Source organism: Colletes gigas, unplaced genomic scaffold (assembly GCF_013123115.1).
Source record: "Colletes gigas isolate AHSC1104 unplaced genomic scaffold, ASM1312311v1 Colletes_gigas_Sc00048, whole genome shotgun sequence".
NCBI lineage: Eukaryota > Metazoa > Arthropoda > Insecta > Hymenoptera > Colletidae > Colletes > Colletes gigas.
Genome location: NW_025106677.1, coordinates 1,090,244 through 1,108,953, shown reverse-complemented (window position 1 = coordinate 1,108,953; position 18,710 = coordinate 1,090,244). Strand labels below are relative to the sequence as shown.

The window sequence follows — 18,710 nt, the reverse complement described above, 5'->3', positions numbered from 1 at the left end:
CCATCCGCCGCATCAGGCCTTCCGCCCCCCCTACCAGTGGCTCGTGCGGCACCCCCCCTTCCGCGAGCAGAACTCCTCTCTCCAAAGAAATCCGCCACAAGGACGGCAAGGGCCTCTAAGCCCTCCGCTGTGACCACCGCCTCCGCGACCGCGACGATACGCGCCCTTTCGGACGCGTCCTCGGCGCCACCGCGTCGGCGGGGGACAGCCATAGGAGTCCGCTCTCCCCGGGGGGGTCCGCGCCCTCTCCCTGTACGCTCCGCGATTGCGTCGGTACTACGCGCCGGCCCATGCCTGAGCCCCACGCACGCCCGCTGTGTCCGCTCACCTCCGGTCACCATCGGGTCACGACGTGCAGCTGCCCTCGGGTTGGCCGCACTCCCACACCCCCTCGTCGCCGTCCGCCTTCGATCCGCGGCGGCGTCTCTCGAAATGACCGCAGGGGTGGCACCTCTCGGGGCCGCAGTTCTGAAAACAGAGCCCCGGTTTGACCCGGGGGTATTAATCGGACTGCCCCGGCTCGCGTCCACTATATTACTAAAAATATCACATTGCTGTTCGTTATATTGGTTATAAAAATTAATGGGACTGGTGGCCCTGTCACAGTACCTTTTTTCGCCATTATCCTCAGTGACGTTCCTGTCACTGGTACTATTATTATTATTATTATTATTATTATTATTACTATGTGGGCCTCGGTCCATGTTTTGGCCCCGTTCCGCCTCCACGGGAGGTCCGACCGCTCTGGCGCTGCCGGGGGGCCTTCCTCTTCTTCCCGTTCCTTTTCTATGCTCCCCCGGCACGGGAGTCCGCAGCCCTGCCCTCTTCCGTCCTCTTCTGGAGGCCGCCACTCTCCAATCCTCGTCCGACGACGACGACGGAACCGCCGCTGCCTCTTTTTCTTCTCCCGACGACGACTCCTCGATGGCCGGGAGTTTCCTCCCCCTCCTTCTCCTTATCGTCCCCACATCCGGGGAGATGGGGGTGGTGGTGTTGCCCCCCTCCGTCTGTCCCCCGGGCGGAAGGGACGTCGCCCGGGCGCTTCTCCCTCTCCTCGGTGTGGGGCATCCTACTGCCGCCGGTGATGTCGTCGGCGGCGTCCCTCTTCCGGTCGCGACTGGTACCACCGCCAGGGGGGTGCCGCTGGTCCTCTTCCTCCTTCCAGGTGTCCCCGGGGTCGTCCGAGGGGGCTCGGTGGCGGCCCTCCTGGCTCGCGCCCTCGTCCTGGGCGCGAGCGCCGGCGGCGAGGTGGAATTGCCGCCGGCTGTCCCCCTCGGCGATGGAGTTGGACCCCGGGTGGGCGGTGGTGTCACGACCGGTGCGGGGATTGACCCCCGAACCACCGAAGTCGTCGTCGTCGCCGTCGTCATCGTCGTCGTCGTCGTCGTCGTCGTTACCGCTGCTGCCGAAGTTACAACCACCAGGGTGGTTCTGCCGGGCGACGACGAATGGCCGGAGTTAGTCTGGTGTATATGTCCGGCGGGGGGGGGGCGGCTGGGTGGTGGTGGCCCCCCCCTCCGTCGTCGTCCCGGCCGGCGAGGGTGTTCCGGTCGACCTCTTCCTCTTATCCCTCGCCGTAGCTGACGTTGCCACCCCGGTGGTGGCGGCCGGCGGCCCCCGGGTGACCTCCGCGAAGGTGGTGGTGGGAGTCACCCTCTTGTTGCACCCCCTCGGTGCAACCGTCGTGGGCACGGGCTGCGTCCCGCTGCGCCTGGCGGCGACGGTCAGGAAGCTCCTCATCGTCGTTGTAGCGGCCCTCGTCGCCGCTACCGTCGCCGCCGTTGTCCCCCGCCTCGTCGATGTCCTCGCCGTTGTCGTAGTGGTGGCGGAGGACGTAGTCCTGCAACGGGAGGTCGATACCGCCACCGCTGGCACGCGTCTTCTCGCGCATGGCGGTTCGCCTCCCCGAACGGTCGGTCGACCCGCTTCGGCGGGATTCGGGGCCTCGCTTCTCGCGCCCTCGCGAGGGGAGCCCGTCCCCCCCGCGGGTCCGCTGGCCGGGGATGCGGATGCGTCGCCCGGGGCGGCCGATGGTGCACCAGCGGCAGGAGGACCTAGTGCACCACTACTGTGGTTCGCTGCGTGGTGCAGCTTCACCTTTCGCAGCGCGTACGCGCTGCTATCGGTGAAGCCGCACTCACCGCAGACAAACCTCCGGGTTATGCCCGAATGGTGAAGTCTAAGGTGCTTACCTAGATCCTCGTGCCGCCGGTACACCGCCGCTCCCCTCTGCAGCGCCGTGGCCCCCCGGTGACAATGGGGGCAGTTGAAGACCTCGGGGAACGGGAACGGTACGATTACCTCGTTTCCCCGGGCGACGCATCCAGATCCTTCGGCCATGTCTGAAACTCACAAAGCAGAGCAAAAGCAGAGTAAAAGCAGACAAGCAAGAGTTAAAAGCGAGTAAAAGCAAGATCAAAGGAGAGTAGTTAAAAGGAGTCAGAATATTTAAAAGTTAAAATTAGTAAAAGTCAAAAGTTAAAAATAAGCAAAGTCAAAAGATTAAATATTTAAATAAATAAATAAATAAAATACTTAAAATTGTCGTAGGGAAAAATTGAGCCAATCCTGGCGGCACTGCAATGCCAGGCTGACTCGCGACAGAGGTGGAGCAAGCTCCAACTGCTCCGTCAATTTCCAAAAATCAGATTAATATTCTGACTCCCCGATGGGGAGTGTATCAGATATTAAGCTGATAAGAACAGATAAATGGCTTTTATTTTCAATAAATGTTTCCCCGGAGCCGAGGCCCCGGGGATTAGGTACATATTACAATTTTTTTTTCATGCTTTCTTTATAATTATATAATTTTCAAAAGGGCGCAGGGACAATCCCCCTGCGCCCTTGTAGTCGCATATTATTTCATTAGTACGTCGCGCTGGGCGTCCATCTAATACTGATGTAAATCCTTCTTTGGGCATTAGTTTTGTCAGTCAATGATAACATATAAATATATAAATAAATAAATAAATAAATAAATACATATATACATTGACAAACACAACAATAACAACTAACAATCAATAAGCCATGTAGCCGGTGTAAAGGGCCGGACTACTTGTCAAGTATAAAATAAATAAATAGATAAATAAGACAAAATACAGTAAGGTATGATGCCCGACATGTTTCGTGGACGCCCGCTACTCGTCTTCTCGAGCACGGGGCAGTCCGATGGTGCCAATATGTACGGCCCCTTGACCGCCACGGTCGTCGTTTATATTATGCAGTCCTCTCTGCGCCGCCGCGTTATCGTTGGCATCGGGCGCCGAGGTCGGGGCGGGGTACTGCCGTATCCCGGAGACATGCTCCACGTACATGTCCCTGGACCAGGCTATGGTCTCAGATACCATGAGACGTCTCATGATTCTCGCATAGAACCATGAGACGCGCAGCGTCTTCAAAAGGGCCTCGTTCTCCGGGCACCAGGCGCCCAGGGCCCCGACGATGAACGCGTCCACGTGGACGGTGTAGCCGCGCCGGCGGAGAGCACACGCCAGAGGCGCGTATTTTCGCAGCTTCTCCGCCTTGGCCTCTTCAAAGGCCACCGAGGTGTTCTCGAAAGGCACGGCCACATCGACCAGGTGGACGGTCCGCGACGGCTCATGCGTCACAACTATGTCGGGACGCAAGGCCGCCAGTTCGTCAGGGGCACCCGGGACACGCCGGTCCACCCGGATGTCGCCCGGGAGACGGGTCGCCGTCGCAAGCCTGCGAACCAGGCCGTGGTGCCGGAGCTGGCGAGCCGCCGAGTGAACGCCGCAGTGACCGAGCACATGGGGAAGGCTCTCGAGTTTGTACCCGCATCGCCGACAACGCTTGTCGCCTCCCCCCCAACGGATCGCTCCGTTGAGCGGGAGGACGTCAAGGCGCGCACGATGGATAAAGCGCCAGTCGGCGAAGCGAGTGAACGACCCCCCACGCATGAAGTGATTGCTCACCGCATGGCGGGAGGTCACCCCAAAGACCTTCCCCTGGTCAGGTTTTCGGACCAATGTCTCCATGTAGTGCCCGGTCACTGCCGCCCTCATGCGGCGGATTATCTCAGCCTTTGCTCCTGGTGACACCACGACCGGCTCGCCCCGCGATGCAATCTCCACCGAGAGCTCGGCCCGACCACCGCCCCATCTCCACTGGAACCCGAAACGCGCCGCAGACCTGAGCGCGGCGGACCGCACCCGCGACCAGAATGAGGAACATCCGGTGGTTGGCAACGCGAAGTCCCCGGTCAAACGACCCGACAGGTACTCCGCGAGGTCCCCCTCTGTCGGAGGTCGACGCAGCTTGTCTCGCGCCGCTGTGTCAAGGGATGCTCTTGCCACCGACGCAACGACCGGGTCCCCTGCGTTCAGGAGTCTGAACGCGTGGGCCACGGTCGTCACGTCGGCCAGGTCTGCCAGCGGGAGGATCCCACATCCACCCCGCGAGGGAGGGATGTAGACCACCTCCGCGCTGGCCCGCTGTGGCAAATTGAGCCACCCCTTGACCGCGCGCCTGACTGCCTTGTCCACCTCCGCCAGTGCGGACTTTCTCAAACTGGCGCCCCGTAGCAGGAAATCCAAACGTGGAATTATAACCGATCGTAAGGTTTCCACCTTCTGCCACGGAGCCAGCAGGGAGCGATCCACCGCCCCCAGGTCCCTCAGCACGTCCCGGATCGCGGAGTAGGGCGTCTGGTCGATCCGAACCCCGGTGGGTACGCCCAGGTGTTCGTAGGCGTCCCCGTCTCCGAGCGCTGGAACGAGTCCCTCGTTGAGGCCAAACTCGGTCCGAGCCACCGCGCCGCTCCCGAGTACGTGCAGCGTAGCGCACTTCCCCGGGTTAAACGCGAGACCCAGGCCCCGAGCCGTGGCCTCCGCTGCACCCAATAGCCCTCTCATGCTTTCGGGGGACGTCGCGATCAACGCGATATCGTCCGCGTAGGCCAGGGCTGCTACCCTGAAGCCCGCCATCTCGTACCCGGCTCCCGACTCCGTGGCCTGACGGACCACGGGTTCGATCGCCAGGTTGAAGAGTATTGGGCTCAGGGGGCAACCCTGTCTTACTCCCGACCGCATGGGGATCCTATCGGTGAATCCTTCGGCGGTACGGACCCTCGTCGTGCAATCGGTGTATAAGCACCGGACGAGGTTAACGGTCGCGCGAGGGGCACCGGCACCGGCCAGCGCGCCAAGAATGGTAGCGTGTGGGACCGATCCAAAAGCATTGGAAAGGTCCAGCCACGCCACCACCATTTCCCTTCGCCGTCGTTTCGCGTCGGCCAGGGCCCCCTGCAGAACGAAGTTGTGCTCGAGGCACCCCTCATACGGCAGGAAGCCCTTCTGTGCCGGGGAGAGCCGTCGGTTTTGGACGGCCCAGCGGGTGAGACGGTCGGCCATCACGGCGGCAAATAGTTTGGGGATGACGTCGCCCATAGCGATGGGACGCCAGTTGCTGAGGTCATCCCTTTCACCTTTCTTGTGAAGCAAGATGGTGTTGGACTCCTTCCACAGGGAGGGAATCGACTCCACCCGACGGCACGCATTGTATGCCGCCGTCAGGACCTCGGCTCCCGGATCGGCCCCCCTCAGGTCAGCGTAGGTGATTCCATCCGGTCCAGGGGATGAGTTCTTCATCCTCCGGAGTCGGGTGGATACCTCCGCCGCCCCAAAGGGCCTCTCCAGTGCTTCACTGGTACCTTCATCCGGCTGGTCGTGGTGGAGCGCCGGGAAGTGTTCCGAGCGATCCCGGACCGCATATATCGAACTAAAGTGCCCTTGGACGATGTCCTTGGGCACCTGGCAGTGCGGAGATTGCCCGGCTAGCACCTCCTGCACTGCCCGCTTGCGGTTCGCTCGGAACAGACGCTGAATACGCGTCGCTTCCCGGACGTGTTCCGTCCGTGTGAGAGGAGCCTCGGTCGCTCCGTTGCAACTGGCGTCCCTCCGGGGACGCCCCCCCAATCCATCCGCCGCATCAGGCCTTCCGCCCCCCCTACCAGTGGCTCGTGCGGCACCCCCCCTTCCGCGAGCAGAACTCCTCTCTCCAAAGAAATCCGCCACAAGGACGGCAAGGGCCTCTAAGCCCTCCGCTGTCACCACCGCCTCCGCGACCGCGACGATACGCGCCCTTTCGGACGCGTCCTCGGCGCCACCGCGTCGGCGGGGGACAGCCATAGGAGTCCGCTCTCCCCGGGGGGGTCCGCGCCCTCTCCCTGTACGCTCCGCGATTGCGTCGGTACTACGCGCCGGCCCATGCCTGAGCCCCACGCACGCCCGCTGTGTCCGCTCACCTCCGGTCACCATCGGGTCACGACGTGCAGCTGCCCTCGGGTTGGCCGCACTCCCACACCCCCTCGTCGCCGTCCGCCTTCGATCCACGGCGGCGTCTCTCGAGATGACCGCAGGGGTGGCACCTCTCGGGGCCGCAGATCTCCTAAAAACAGAGCCCCGGTTTGACCCGGGGGTATTAATCGGACTGCCCCGGCTCGCGTCCACAATATTATCGTTATCTCGACTACAAAAATTAATGGGGCTGGTGGCCCTATCACAAAACCTCTTACAGCCATTATCCTTAGTCCTATTATTATTGTTATTATTATTATTATTATTATTATTACTATGTGGGCCTCGGTCCATGTTTTGGCCCCGTTCCGCCTCCACGGGAGGTCCGACCGCTCTGGCGCTGCCGGGGGGCCTTCCTCTTCTTCCCGTTCCTTTTCTATGCTCCCCCGGCACGGGAGTCCGCAGCCCTGCCCTCTTCCGTCCTCTTCTGGAGGCCGCCACTCTCCAATCCTCGTCCGACGACGACGACGGAACCGCCGCTGCCTCTTTTTCTTCTCCCGACGACGACTCCTCGATGGCCGGGAGTTTCCTCCCCCTCCTTCTCCTTATCGTCCCCACATCCGGGGAGATGGGGGTGGTGGTGTTGCCCCCCTCCGTCTGTCCCCCGGGCGGAAGGGACGTCGCCCGGGCGCTTCTCCCTCTCCTCGGTGTGGGGCATCCTACTGCCGCCGGTGATGTCGTCGGCGGCGTCCTTCTTCCGGTCGCGACTGGTACCACCGCCAGGGGGGTGCCGCTGGTCCTCTTCCTCCTTCCAGGTGTCCCCGGGGTCGTCCGAGGGGGCTCGGTGGCGGCCCTCCTGGCTCGCGCCCTCGTCCTGGGCGCGAGCGCCGGCGGCGAGGTGGAATTGCCGCCGGCTGTCCCCCTCGGCGATGGAGTTGGACCCCGGGTGGGCGGTGGTGTCACGACCGGTGCGGGGATTGACCCCCGAACCACCGAAGTCGTCGTCGTCGCCGTCGTCATCGTCGTCGTCGTCGTCGTCGTCGTTACCGCTGCTGCCGAAGTTACAACCACCAGGGTGGTTCTGCCGGGCGACGACGAATGGCCGGAGTTAGTCTGGTGTATATGTCCGGCGGGGGGGGGGCGGCTGGGTGGTGGTGGCCCCCCCCTCCGTCGTCGTCCCGGCCGGCGAGGGTGTTCCGGTCGACCTCTTCCTCTTATCCCTCGCCGTAGCTGTCGTTGCCACCCCGGTGGTGGCGGCCGGCGGCCCCCGGGTGACCTCCGCGAAGGTGGTGGTGGGAGTCACCCTCTTGTTGCACCCCCTCGGTGCAACCGTCGTGGGCACGGGCTGCGTCCCGCTGCGCCTGGCGGCGACGGTCAGGAAGCTCCTCATCGTCGTTGTAGCGGCCCTCGTCGCCGCTACCGTCGCCGCCGTTGTCCCCCGCCTCGTCGATGTCCTCGCCGTTGTCGTAGTGGTGGCGGAGGACGTAGTCCTGCAACGGGAGGTCGATACCGCCACCGCTGGCACGCGTCTTCTCGCGCATGGCGGTTCGCCTCCCCGAACGGTCGGTCGACCCGCTTCGGCGGGATTCGGGGCCTCGCTTCTCGCGCCCTCGCGAGGGGAGCCCGTCCCCCCCGCGGGTCCGCTGGCCGGGGATGCGGATGCGTCGCCCGGGGCGGCCGATGGTGCACCAGCGGCAGGAGGACCTAGTGCACCACTACTGTGGTTCGCTGCGTGGTGCAGCTTCACCTTTCGCAGCGCGTACGCGCTGCTATCGGTGAAGCCGCACTCACCGCAGACAAACCTCCGGGTTATGCCCGAATGGTGAAGTCTAAGGTGCTTACCCAGGTCCTCGTGCCGCCGGTACACCGCCGCTCCCCTTTGCAGCGCCGTGGCCCCCCGGTGACAATGGGGGCAGTTGAAGACCTCGGGGAACGGGAACGGTACGATTACCTCGTTTCCCCGGGCGACGCATCCAGATCCTTCGGCCATGTCTGAAACTCACAAAAAAGCAAGCAAGCGAAAGTAAAAGCAGACAAGTTAAAAGTAAATGCAAGATCAAAAGAGAGTAGTTAAAAGGAGTCAGAATATTTAAAAGTTAAAATTAGTAAAAGTCAAAAGTTAAAAATAAGCAAAGTCAAAAGATTAAATATTTAAATAAATAAATAAATAAAATACTTAAAATTGTTGTAGGGAAAAATTGAGCCAATCCTGGCGGCACTGCAATGCCAGGCTGACTCGCGACAGAGGTGGAGCAAGCTCCAACTGCTCCGTCAATTTCCAAAAATCAGATTAATATTCTGACTCCCCGATGGGGAGTGTATCAGATATTAAGCTGATAAGAACAGATACTACACTTTGATCTTAGCCATCAGGCCGAGAAGCGATGCATGTTGAAGTTTCTACAGCCCTCTTATATTGTACAGAAGCAATAATAGCTGTGAGAAAAAAGTTACCGAAGACATCACCTAGCGGTGCGCGGTAGAACCAAACTATTACGCTTCCATATATGGGTGTTACACTGTAAAAGATATCGATTATAATACATATGTTGAATTGATATTATTTTGTATTATAATATAATAAATAAAAACGAATTTTTAAGAAAAATCGACAGAGAGTAAGTGCCATTTCTCGCGAAATGATATTATCGGTAATGAATTTTTTTCTCGAAAGTGGTTAGGATTTCAGGGGTACATCTATTGACAAAAAATGATTATAATTGACCCCTGCAACTGAAGATAATTTTTCCAGAACGATTTGAAGAAATTTTTTTTCACCGAAAAGTTTAGGCACTTACTCTCTGTCGATTTTTCTTAAAAATTCGTTTTTATTTATTATATTATAATACAAAATAATATCAATTCAACATATGTGTAGGAGATTTTTATTGAATATTTGTGCCACGCTGTAATTTTGTTCAATGTTAATTTATGTGCAAAAGGGTTGAAAGTGTTTTGTTGAAGAAAGAAGGGGTTACCAGGGACAGCGAGACAACAGGGAATGAGAAACGAGTGATTGTGAAAGACGGACGTGATTTTAATTTGTGTTGCCAATTATTAATGTTAATTTTGGAACAGCACCGACTGCTTGGTCTTTGGCTGTTGTGTATGGTTTAGTTAATCCTTGTTTTATTGTTCTTCCTATGTTGTCTTGTTATTTTCTTTCTCTTTTATATTTTCTCTGTTATATTCGTTTTTTTGCAAAATGTCAGTATTTTTCTTATATTGTTTATATCGTTGTTTAGTGCTTGGTGTAGTGACCTTTTTATGTGTAACCTGTTCATCAGTCTGTTGTAGGTGGGGCATTCTTCTATTATGTGTTTGATTGATATTGATATTTTACATATCGGGCATTTTGGCAGTTCTTGTTTCTCGAATAAATGGTTATGGGTTAGTTGTGTATGTCCTATCCTGAGTCTTGTTAGTATTGTTTTTTCTTTTCTGTTTAGTGTGGTTTTTATTTCCCATTTTTCCACCGTTGGTTTTATTAGTTTTAGCTGTGTAGTTGTTGTGTTCCATTCGTCTTGCCATTTCTGGATTAGGATTTGTTTTATGTGCCTATTAATGTCATCTAGTCTTATGGGGTGTAGATTACTATCTGCAGTTCTTGTCTTTTTGTTCGCTAATGTGTCCGCTTTTTCATTTCCCTTGATACTGGTATGGCTTGGAATCCATACAAATATAATCATCTTTTTCTGTATTTCTAGATTTGCTAAGTTTGTTTTTATAAGCTGTAATAATGTGTCTTGTGGTTCTGATGCTTTGATTGCCATAATTGATGACAATGAGTCAGTGCCTATTAAGATGTTGCTGTTTGTGGTGTTCTGGGCTTCCATGAGTGCTTTATATATGGCATATAATTCCGCGGTGAATACCCTTGCTATCGGATGCATTTTCCAGGACCCTATTTCGTTTGCTTCGGTGCTGACGGCGCATGCTACTCCATTTGGTGTTTTTGACCCATCTGTGAAAAATATTATTTTGTCTGTATACTCTTGTACTATGCTACAGAAGATCTGATTTATGATTTGAGGTGGGGTTTCTGTTTTGTCGAAGTTTGATAATTCTAATCTGTATATTGTGTTTGTTTTCTGCGTTATCAGATATTGTACGTCTCTGTCTGTAATGAGGGGAATATCGTCGATTTCGTATTCCTGTACGTAGTGTATGGCTCTTGCAGTTAGTGGTTGGTTTTGTAGAGGTTTTGTCGAATATCTCGCTATCATGTTGTTCTGGTAAAATATCGTGTAATTTGGATGATTCGGCTGTGTTTTGATTTTATGTGCGTATTTTAAGATATTATAGATAGCTCTAAATTTTGGTGGTATTATTCCTGCTTCTGAGTACAGACTCTTCGTAGGGCTCGTCCTGTGTGCTCCTATTGCGAGTCTTATGGCAGAGTTACAAATTGTATAGATTTGAGTTGCGGAGCGATTTTCCTTCTGGTAGACTATGCCCATATATTCCACGCGTGATTGGATTAAGGTGGTGTACATTTTTAATAGGATTTCTCTGTCTGCGCCCCATATAGTGTGTGACAGATATCTCATTACTTTCAAGATGTTTTTGCATTTTTGTATCACTGCGTTTATGTGTGGTTTCCAAGAGAGCTTCTTATCAAGTGTCAGTCCTAAGTACCTTATAGTTTGTACAGTATTTATTTTGTTTCCTTGTAAATATATTTTCTGGTCTTCATGTTGTTTTTTCTTCTTGCAAAAGTGTATGCATTTGGTCTTTTCTACGGACAGTTTGAAACCTTTGAGTTTAGCATTATTCGATACAGTATTTGTGGCCTTCTGTAAGTTTTTCTCAATTTCTTTTATGGATTCGTGTGCGTAATATATGACTATGTCGTCTACATATAAAAGCTTTCCTATGTGATTTTCAGTATCTTCGAATATACTGTTTATTGCTAATAAGAACAGGGTTACGCTTAGACTGGAACCTTGTGGGATTCCATTCTCCTGAGTGTAGGGGCTTGATATCGTGTTATTTATTTTTATTCTAAATTTTCTGTTGCTTAAGAAATTTTGAATAAATTTAGGTAGATTACCTCTCAATCCCCAGTTATATAATGATTGGGCTATTCCATGTTTCCAGGTGGTGTCGTATGCTTTCTCTAGGTCGAAAAATACTGCTACTAAATGGTGTTTTCTGAAGAAGGCATCGTTTATTGCGTTCTCTAGTGTTACAATTGCATCTGTTGTGCTTCGCTGTTTTCTGAAGCCAAATTGGTGTTTTGTCAGAAGTTGTTTGGATTCTAGTAGCGCTATCAATCTTCTATTGACCATTTTTTCCATGATTTTGGCTAGTGTATTAATTAGCGTAATCGGTCTGTAGTTTCCTGCGTCTGTGGCGGATCTGGCTTTAAGATTGGCACTATTAATGGTTCTTTCCAACTTGTGGGATATTGATTTTGTTTCCATATATTATTGTAGAGATTCAGAAGAGTATCTATCAAGTGTGTCGGTAAGTATAGGATCATATTGTTTGTAATAGTGTCTGGTCCTGATGATTTCGTTCTTTTCGTTTTCAGTTCATTTAGTACCTGTTGGAGTTCTCGAATCGAGAAAGGCGAGTTGTATTGAAGTGCTTTTTCTGTATTAAAGTTGAGCGGTGTTTCCAGTTGTGACTTTTGTGCTTTGAATGAAGGTTCGTAGTTATTCGAGCTGCATATTCGCTCATGAGACTTTGCTAGTGTTTCTGCTATTTGTTTGCTATCTGTTATTAGTCCTCTTTCTGTTTCTAAGCATTTGACAGAGTTTTGGAGGTATCTGCCCGTTAATGTCCTTATTTTGTGCCAAATTTGTGCTGTGTTGGTGGACGGGGTGAGCGAGTTTGTGAATTCGTGCCATGATTTTTCTTTACTTTCTCGGATCAGTTTCCTTGCTTCAGCTCTGCTTTTTTTGAAAAGTACTAGATTTTCTGTTGTGTGAGTGTTTTTAAATCTTCTAAGAGTTTGTTTTTTCTTGGCTATTGCTTTCCCAACCTCTTTATTCCACCACGGGACTCTTTTTCTGTGTCGCTGTCTGGGTTTCTCTATAGAGGAGGCTTCTGCCTTTTCTACTATTACTTTTGTAATTCTTGATGTTGCTTCATTTATATCCTCGGGCAGTTCTAGGTCGGTTGGGAAAGATGATGTATACTCTTGCCAGTTTATGTTTTGTGTTTTTCGGGGTAGAAGGTATTCTTCGGGCTTTGGGTTCTGGTTGTAAATTATGGTCAGTATAGGAAAGTGATCACTTCCGTATAGATCGTCCACGACACTCCAGTGTAGGGTGGGTGCTATTGAGAGAGAGCAAATGCTTAGGTCTATAGCTGAGAAGGTTCCATATCCTGTGCTGAAGTGGGTGGGAGATTTGTCATTTAGTAGGTGTATGTCTGCGGCCTCTATATAGTTTTCGAGGTCTCTTCCCTTGGAGTCCAGTTTCGATGAGCCCCATAGTGGATTATGGGCGTTAAAGTCTCCTTGCATGATATATGGCTTAGGGATTTGTTCTATCAAGCTTCATTATTTTTTGAATGTCCCATTCATACTCTGGGATATAAACGGAACATAAGGAGATGGGAAACGGATATTTTAGTCTAACTGCTATTGCTTATAAGCTGGTGATGAGTTTTATTGGTTCTGCTGGGATATCATCTTTTACTAGAAGTGCTATACCTCCCTTCGCTCTGATAGTATCTTCGACATCTAGTCGATGTAAGGTAAATTTTCTGACTGATATTTGGTCCCAGGGTCTTAAGTGTGTTTCTTGTAAGCTTATGGTGGTAGGATTATATTTTGCTGCTAAAAGTTCCAATTCTGCTTTGTGTGAGCGGTGCCCGTTGTAATTCCATTGTAGAAAAGTGGCCATTTTTATTTCGTGGATTTAATATATTTGATAGCTTTTCTGGGGTCGTTGCTGGCGCTCGACTTTGGAATTTCAGCTTTCTTTTTTCTCTCTGTCTGATTTTTGTTTTTATTTGTCACTTGTGCCGTAACTATGGAACCGTCTGACTCCGACTCATGGCCGGAGTTCGATACTGTTGCTGGCGTTGCTGTTCTCTCTCTGCGAATCTCCATTTGACTTCTAGCTGATCTGAGTCTGCTTGATTGCCGTTTCTTTGCTGGGTGTTCTATGGATGAGTCCGAATCTCCTCTTGCTCTGATGCTGCATGAGGTCTCGTTTGCAGAAGTTATAGGTGTAGACGTTCCTAATATGCCCTTTTTTCTTAATTCTGTGTCTGTTTCTATGTAGTCTGTGACGGGGTTACTTTTTATCAAATTTTGATCTGTGTTTCCTTTCCTTTTGTTTGGAGACAACCTTTGATGCACGCGTGAAAGTACCTGTGTGGGTATTGGGTTCTGTAGTTCCACTTTACTTTTGTCTGCTTGTATGTTTGCATCTCCTATACTATTTCTGTTTTTACTTTCAAGATGTAATTGTATGATCCTGCTTATTTCAGGTATAAGTTTATCTATTATCAGATCAGTACTGTTTCTTGTATTTTGTTGCGCTGTAATTCTAGCGTATGACGTCGTATTGGCAGAATTTTGTCTGTACTTTAATTTTGCTTGCGTGTAAGTTAGGTGTTCCGTCACTTTTATTTTTTGAATATTTGTTTCTTCCTGTTGCCACTGGCAAGATCTTGAATATGGGAAATGTGGACCATGGCAGTTTACACAGCAGGGTGGTGATTGACATGCTGTTTCTCCGTGCGGCTTACTTCCGCATTTGCATATTTCTTCATTTGGGCATCTCATCGAAGTGTGACCGAATCTTTGGCATCGGAAGCAACGTAGGGGTGGTGGGAAATATTGCCTTACAGGGATTGAGAGGTAGCCAGCCATTATCCTATCTGGTAGTGTTGGGCTGTCGAAGGTTAATATATATGAATTAGAATCCACCCTAACTCCGTCTCTGGTTGTTTGGAGGCGTTTTACGTCGATGACACCCGCGTCAGCTAGTTCCGCCCTAATTTCTTCCACTGTGCACCATTCTAGATCTCGGTGAGTAACTATACCCTTCGAGAGGTTGAGGTTCCGGTGAGGTTCAACGTAGACCGGCATACCTGCTAAAGATGTTAAATTTCTGGTTCGCTGTGCTTGCGCTGCACTTTTTACTTCAATTAATAAACCTTCCCGTATCTTTTTCACACTTTTGACATTACCAATCTGTTCACTAATGCCTCTTTGTATTTTAAACGGACTCAGTTTCTGAATTTCACCATCCGGTGATTTCACAATGTAATAAACGGCATTCCTACCTATAGGCGGTGTTTTGGAAGCTGTTACGAGGTGTTTGTCCACATTTGAGGAGGTAGACAGCTCCGTTGAGTTTATAATGGATTTTAATGAGCAATTCATATGGTTCCCACGAGTAGGCTCGGAAAATACGTCAATCACAGCAGAGCCGGCGTGCTGTGACAAGGCTGATATAAGACCAGAGGATGCCTGGTATCTGGAATCCACCGTTCGAGACTCACTCACGTGAAGCCACTCATCCCATCAGCACGGTAGGTTACACCTTGGGATCCCGGACTCGGGGCCCCGGGTGCGTCAAGCCCGCACTTACCCGAAGGTAAGCCCCCTGGGGGAATTATTAATTTATGCGTTCCAAAGTTTACTATAATTATATGATTTGTACATTTGTTCCTCAAATAAATCCTCTTCGTTAAATCCTACATATGTATTACAATCGACATCTTTTAAACCTCCATATATGGAAGAGTAGTAATTTGGTTCTGCTAGGTGATATATTCAGTAACTTCTTTCTCGCAGATATTATTGCTTGTATTAGACAACTTTTTTATAGGTACCCATGAGCTCAACTTCAGGAAAAACTTTCAGTGAAATATATTCATTATTGTAGGAGTTATGGCTGTTTGAAAATTGGACCATTTTTATGGGGTCTTACTCACTTTACGGGGTTAAGAAACAACTTTTCGAATATTTTTGGAATGTATACATATTCTTGACCAAAACACGCTTTGTTTGCCATTTGAGACATTAAATTCGCCCAATCCGTTTAAAAGTTATGATGTTTTATAGATACGCATGTGCGGAAAAATTATTTCCAGTTGCAAGGGTCAATTACAATTATTTTTGGTCAACAGACATACCCCCGAAATACTCCTCAGTTTTGAGAAAAAAATTCCTCACCGAAATTTATATTCAACTAGAAGAATTCAAACTAAATGTGACAAGAGTTACGATTTGATAAACGATCGAAGTATTGATTCTTTGTTTTGGTTCTGATGAAGAAGCTATGTTTATACCAAACTACACGAGGAAAATCGCAGCCATTAGCTCATATTATTTACTATGCAATTAATTATTAAATAACTATATTATACAGTAACAAGCGATGAAATTAATTACATACTAAATAATAATCTCCAGGTCTCACCGCGTGGAGGTTGCTGCGAATGGAGACCCGCCCCAGCCTCACCCCAACCACCCTCCTTTGGTGAGGAAACCTAACATCTACGGATACTTTCTGCTAAGAGAGAAGCGATCGAAAGTCGATCGTTGATAGAAACTAACAACAAACTAATGGTTTTTAAACGAAGTGCCTAATAATGAGGCAAAAAATCTAACAAAATGTTGATGCATGTGAGATTATCCACCACATGTTTCCTAGGAACGAAATAGATATGTGACAGAAACTAACAACAAATTAAAAGAATTGCCTAATAAAGAGGCAAAAAACCAAACAAAATGTTGATACATGTGAGATGAGCCACCACATGTTTTTCATGAACAAAATGGATACATAGATGATACATAAATATCAATATGTATTTGTGTATTGTATGTATGATAGTTTCTAATAAGACACATGTTTTGTATGAACGAAATAGATACATAAATGATACATAAATATCAATATGTATTTGTGTATTGTATGTATGATAGTGCCTAATAAACCACTGAAAAACGACGTAGAAACGTGCGACCGCATGAATCAACTTAATATTAATTGGTCCCACTTAAACGTACGTTTGTTTCGGTAGTATATACTAAGGTGCCGTAATTTTCGCTTTTTTATTTTATAGTTAAGGTGCTTGTAGTGGCTACTAATAATATAACAATTTAACTTAACTTTATTTATACTTATATTCTAACGCAATCTGTGGAAATATGAAGAAATATGAGAAGATATTTTCTTCTTGGTATCTTCATTAGTCCCACGATGTTTCCCTGAAACAAACACTCATATACAATAAATATAACTCACATAAAACAAAGAAATATGAAAAGATATTTTCGGTTTCTTGTCTTTGTTAATCCCACGATGTTTTCCTGAAACATAAAATCAGACAATAAATAGAATTGTATGAAATAGATATTTTCCTAAGAATGATCAAGTTCGAATCCATAGACTATTTCCAATTCCATTCTGCTGTGCTTATACTATATTCTGTAAAAAGAACTTGTTCAAAGGATTAGTAGCTGAAATGAAAATGTATTAGTGGGCACAGAACAAAATAATTATGTACCGTCAAAATTAGACAGTGTTAAGATAAATACCGTGTGACGAAAGTCACTTATCGGCGCCGCGACCCCGGCAACCCGCCATCTACCGACTCCGTGACCGACCGCACGCGGGCAACTTCGACGATGACCGCGAGGCGGCGCCGCGTCGCTAATCGCTCTTACAGCAGATTTCGCGTGCGGCCGGGTATATGTATAAGAGAAATCTAACAATCACAGAATTTTCTTTATACTAAATACGTGAATTGAGATGTATATGTTGAAATAATTATATTTTACCGCATTGAAAACTATGTTATACAAAAAAGCAATAATAAACACAGATATCGGTTCTACGTGGAAATTAACTCTCAATATGAAATATCAAATTGCCTTTTTGCCATACCCGTTTGATGCAACTATTTAATTTACCATGTATTGAAACAATCATCGCGAAGAAACTTTGATCTATGCAAACAATTCCGAATATTTATAAAAAAAATCCGCTATTTATAAATGAATATTGTGATGAAACGCCAATACATCCCATAAAAATTAACAACTTTAACAATGAATAATTACTGATATATATTTATATATTGGAATCCTGAATTCGATCTACAATCAATTTAATCATAATATAGCATTTTGAAATGCATAACAAATCTGTGATAAAAATGTATTCATAAAAATTTGTACACGTTACGAAAAATGAAACACTTCGTTTATATACAGCAGTTCTTCCAAACAGTATTTCGATTGACAAATATATAAAAGAAAAGATATATTTCACGTGGTTAGGATAAACGTCCACTCATAAATTCAAACAACCCGTGAGTGGACCATTGTTTCTTTCGCAACGCCAATTTATAAAATACAAAAGTCGCGTGGGGTGCTTATTATTTGTAAAATGAACCACACAGGGTTGTTTTATTAATTAAATCGCGTGCACCCATACTAAATAATACGCAACACTAATTTTAATAATAAAGTTGAGCCATTGGAGGCTTTATAGAATCCCCAGCTTCATCGTGATGATCTTGGAGCAGATGCCAGCGTCAAATTTTGGGCATTGGATCGCAACACTAGTTAATAAAAAGCGCGATAAATCAAGATCGCAACGCTAATTTATACTAGAAAAATTCCAAACACGATTTATAACAATGAAAGCAACCGCGAATAGTGATTATTCGCAACACTACCCTGAAAAGCAAACTCGAAAAATAGTCATTCGCAACGCTAAGAGCAAACCGATCGGTGATTTCGCAACGCTATTCTTAAATAACAGTAAAAGCAATCGCGTATGAAATTCGCAACACTACTCTGGAAAGGAAACGCGAAAAATAGCAATTAGCAACTCTAGAAGAAACGCGATTATTGTATATTTTTCGCAACTCTATCTTTAATGAAAACATTATATTTATATCTCGCAACGCTAATGCAAATCGCGTTGCTAAAAAATGTTGGATCAGGTGCTGGCGTCTTCAGTTGTAGCTACAAACATACATGCATGAAATAAACTAACTACTTCAAGCTACTTCAAACTACAATAGAGTGGCACATATGGGGATGAAGTTCGACGTTTTAAATATCGCAATACTACGGGTCAAACAACGCGAGAAATCAACAATCGCAACGCTAATTTATAATAGAAAAATTCCAAACGCGACTTGTAACAATAAAAGCAATCGTGAATGGTAATTATTCGCAACACTACCCTGAAAAGCTGACGCGAAAAATAGTAAGTCGCAACTCTAATAGCAATCGCGTTTACTAATAATTCGCAACGCTATTTTTAAAGCAAACGCCCGGTTCCTAGGTTTGCATAAAAACAATCACGAATCATGTTTAGTCGCAACACTGACATATCAACGCGATAAATATTTATTCGCAACACTACGAGCAAACGCGAACATTGTATATTGTTCGCAACTCTAACTTTAATCAGGGGTTAATCGTACATGTAAATTCACATGTACTGGCCACTAAAT

The 18,710-nt window shown here is 48.3% G+C and overlaps 3 protein-coding genes, 1 non-coding gene and 1 pseudogene across 4 annotated transcripts; all 5 read right to left on the bottom strand.

Moving 5' to 3' along the window:
* Positions 1 to 609: 609 nt before the first annotated feature.
* LOC122403274 (nascent polypeptide-associated complex subunit alpha, muscle-specific form-like) lies at positions 610 to 1,370 on the bottom strand (the record flags this gene model as incomplete). Its single annotated transcript, XM_043406706.1, has 1 exon — positions 610 to 1,370. A coding segment is annotated over exon 1 (761 nt), but the record flags the coding sequence as incomplete, so codon positions are not given.
* A 1,182-nt stretch (positions 1,371 to 2,552) lies between these two features.
* Positions 2,553 to 2,733, bottom strand: LOC122403320 (annotated as a pseudogene).
* Positions 2,734 to 8,453: 5,720 nt separating this feature from the next.
* LOC122403319 lies at positions 8,454 to 8,646 on the bottom strand. The gene has a single exon (XR_006259609.1). It is a non-coding gene; the product is annotated as a U2 spliceosomal RNA (small nuclear RNA).
* Positions 8,623 to 11,551, bottom strand: LOC122403273. The gene is made up of 3 exons (XM_043406705.1): positions 11,314 to 11,551; positions 9,537 to 11,205; positions 8,623 to 8,779 (listed from the first exon to the last, which is right to left on the bottom strand). The coding sequence occupies exons 1-3, from the start codon at positions 11,549 to 11,551 to the stop codon at positions 8,623 to 8,625; spliced, it is 2,064 nt and encodes a 687-aa protein (XP_043262640.1).
* Positions 11,552 to 13,119: 1,568 nt separating this feature from the next.
* Positions 13,120 to 14,610, bottom strand: LOC122403272. The gene has a single exon (XM_043406703.1). The coding sequence runs from the start codon at positions 14,608 to 14,610 to the stop codon at positions 13,120 to 13,122; it is 1,491 nt and encodes a 496-aa protein (XP_043262638.1).
* Between the last annotated feature and the right edge of the window lie 4,100 nt (positions 14,611 to 18,710).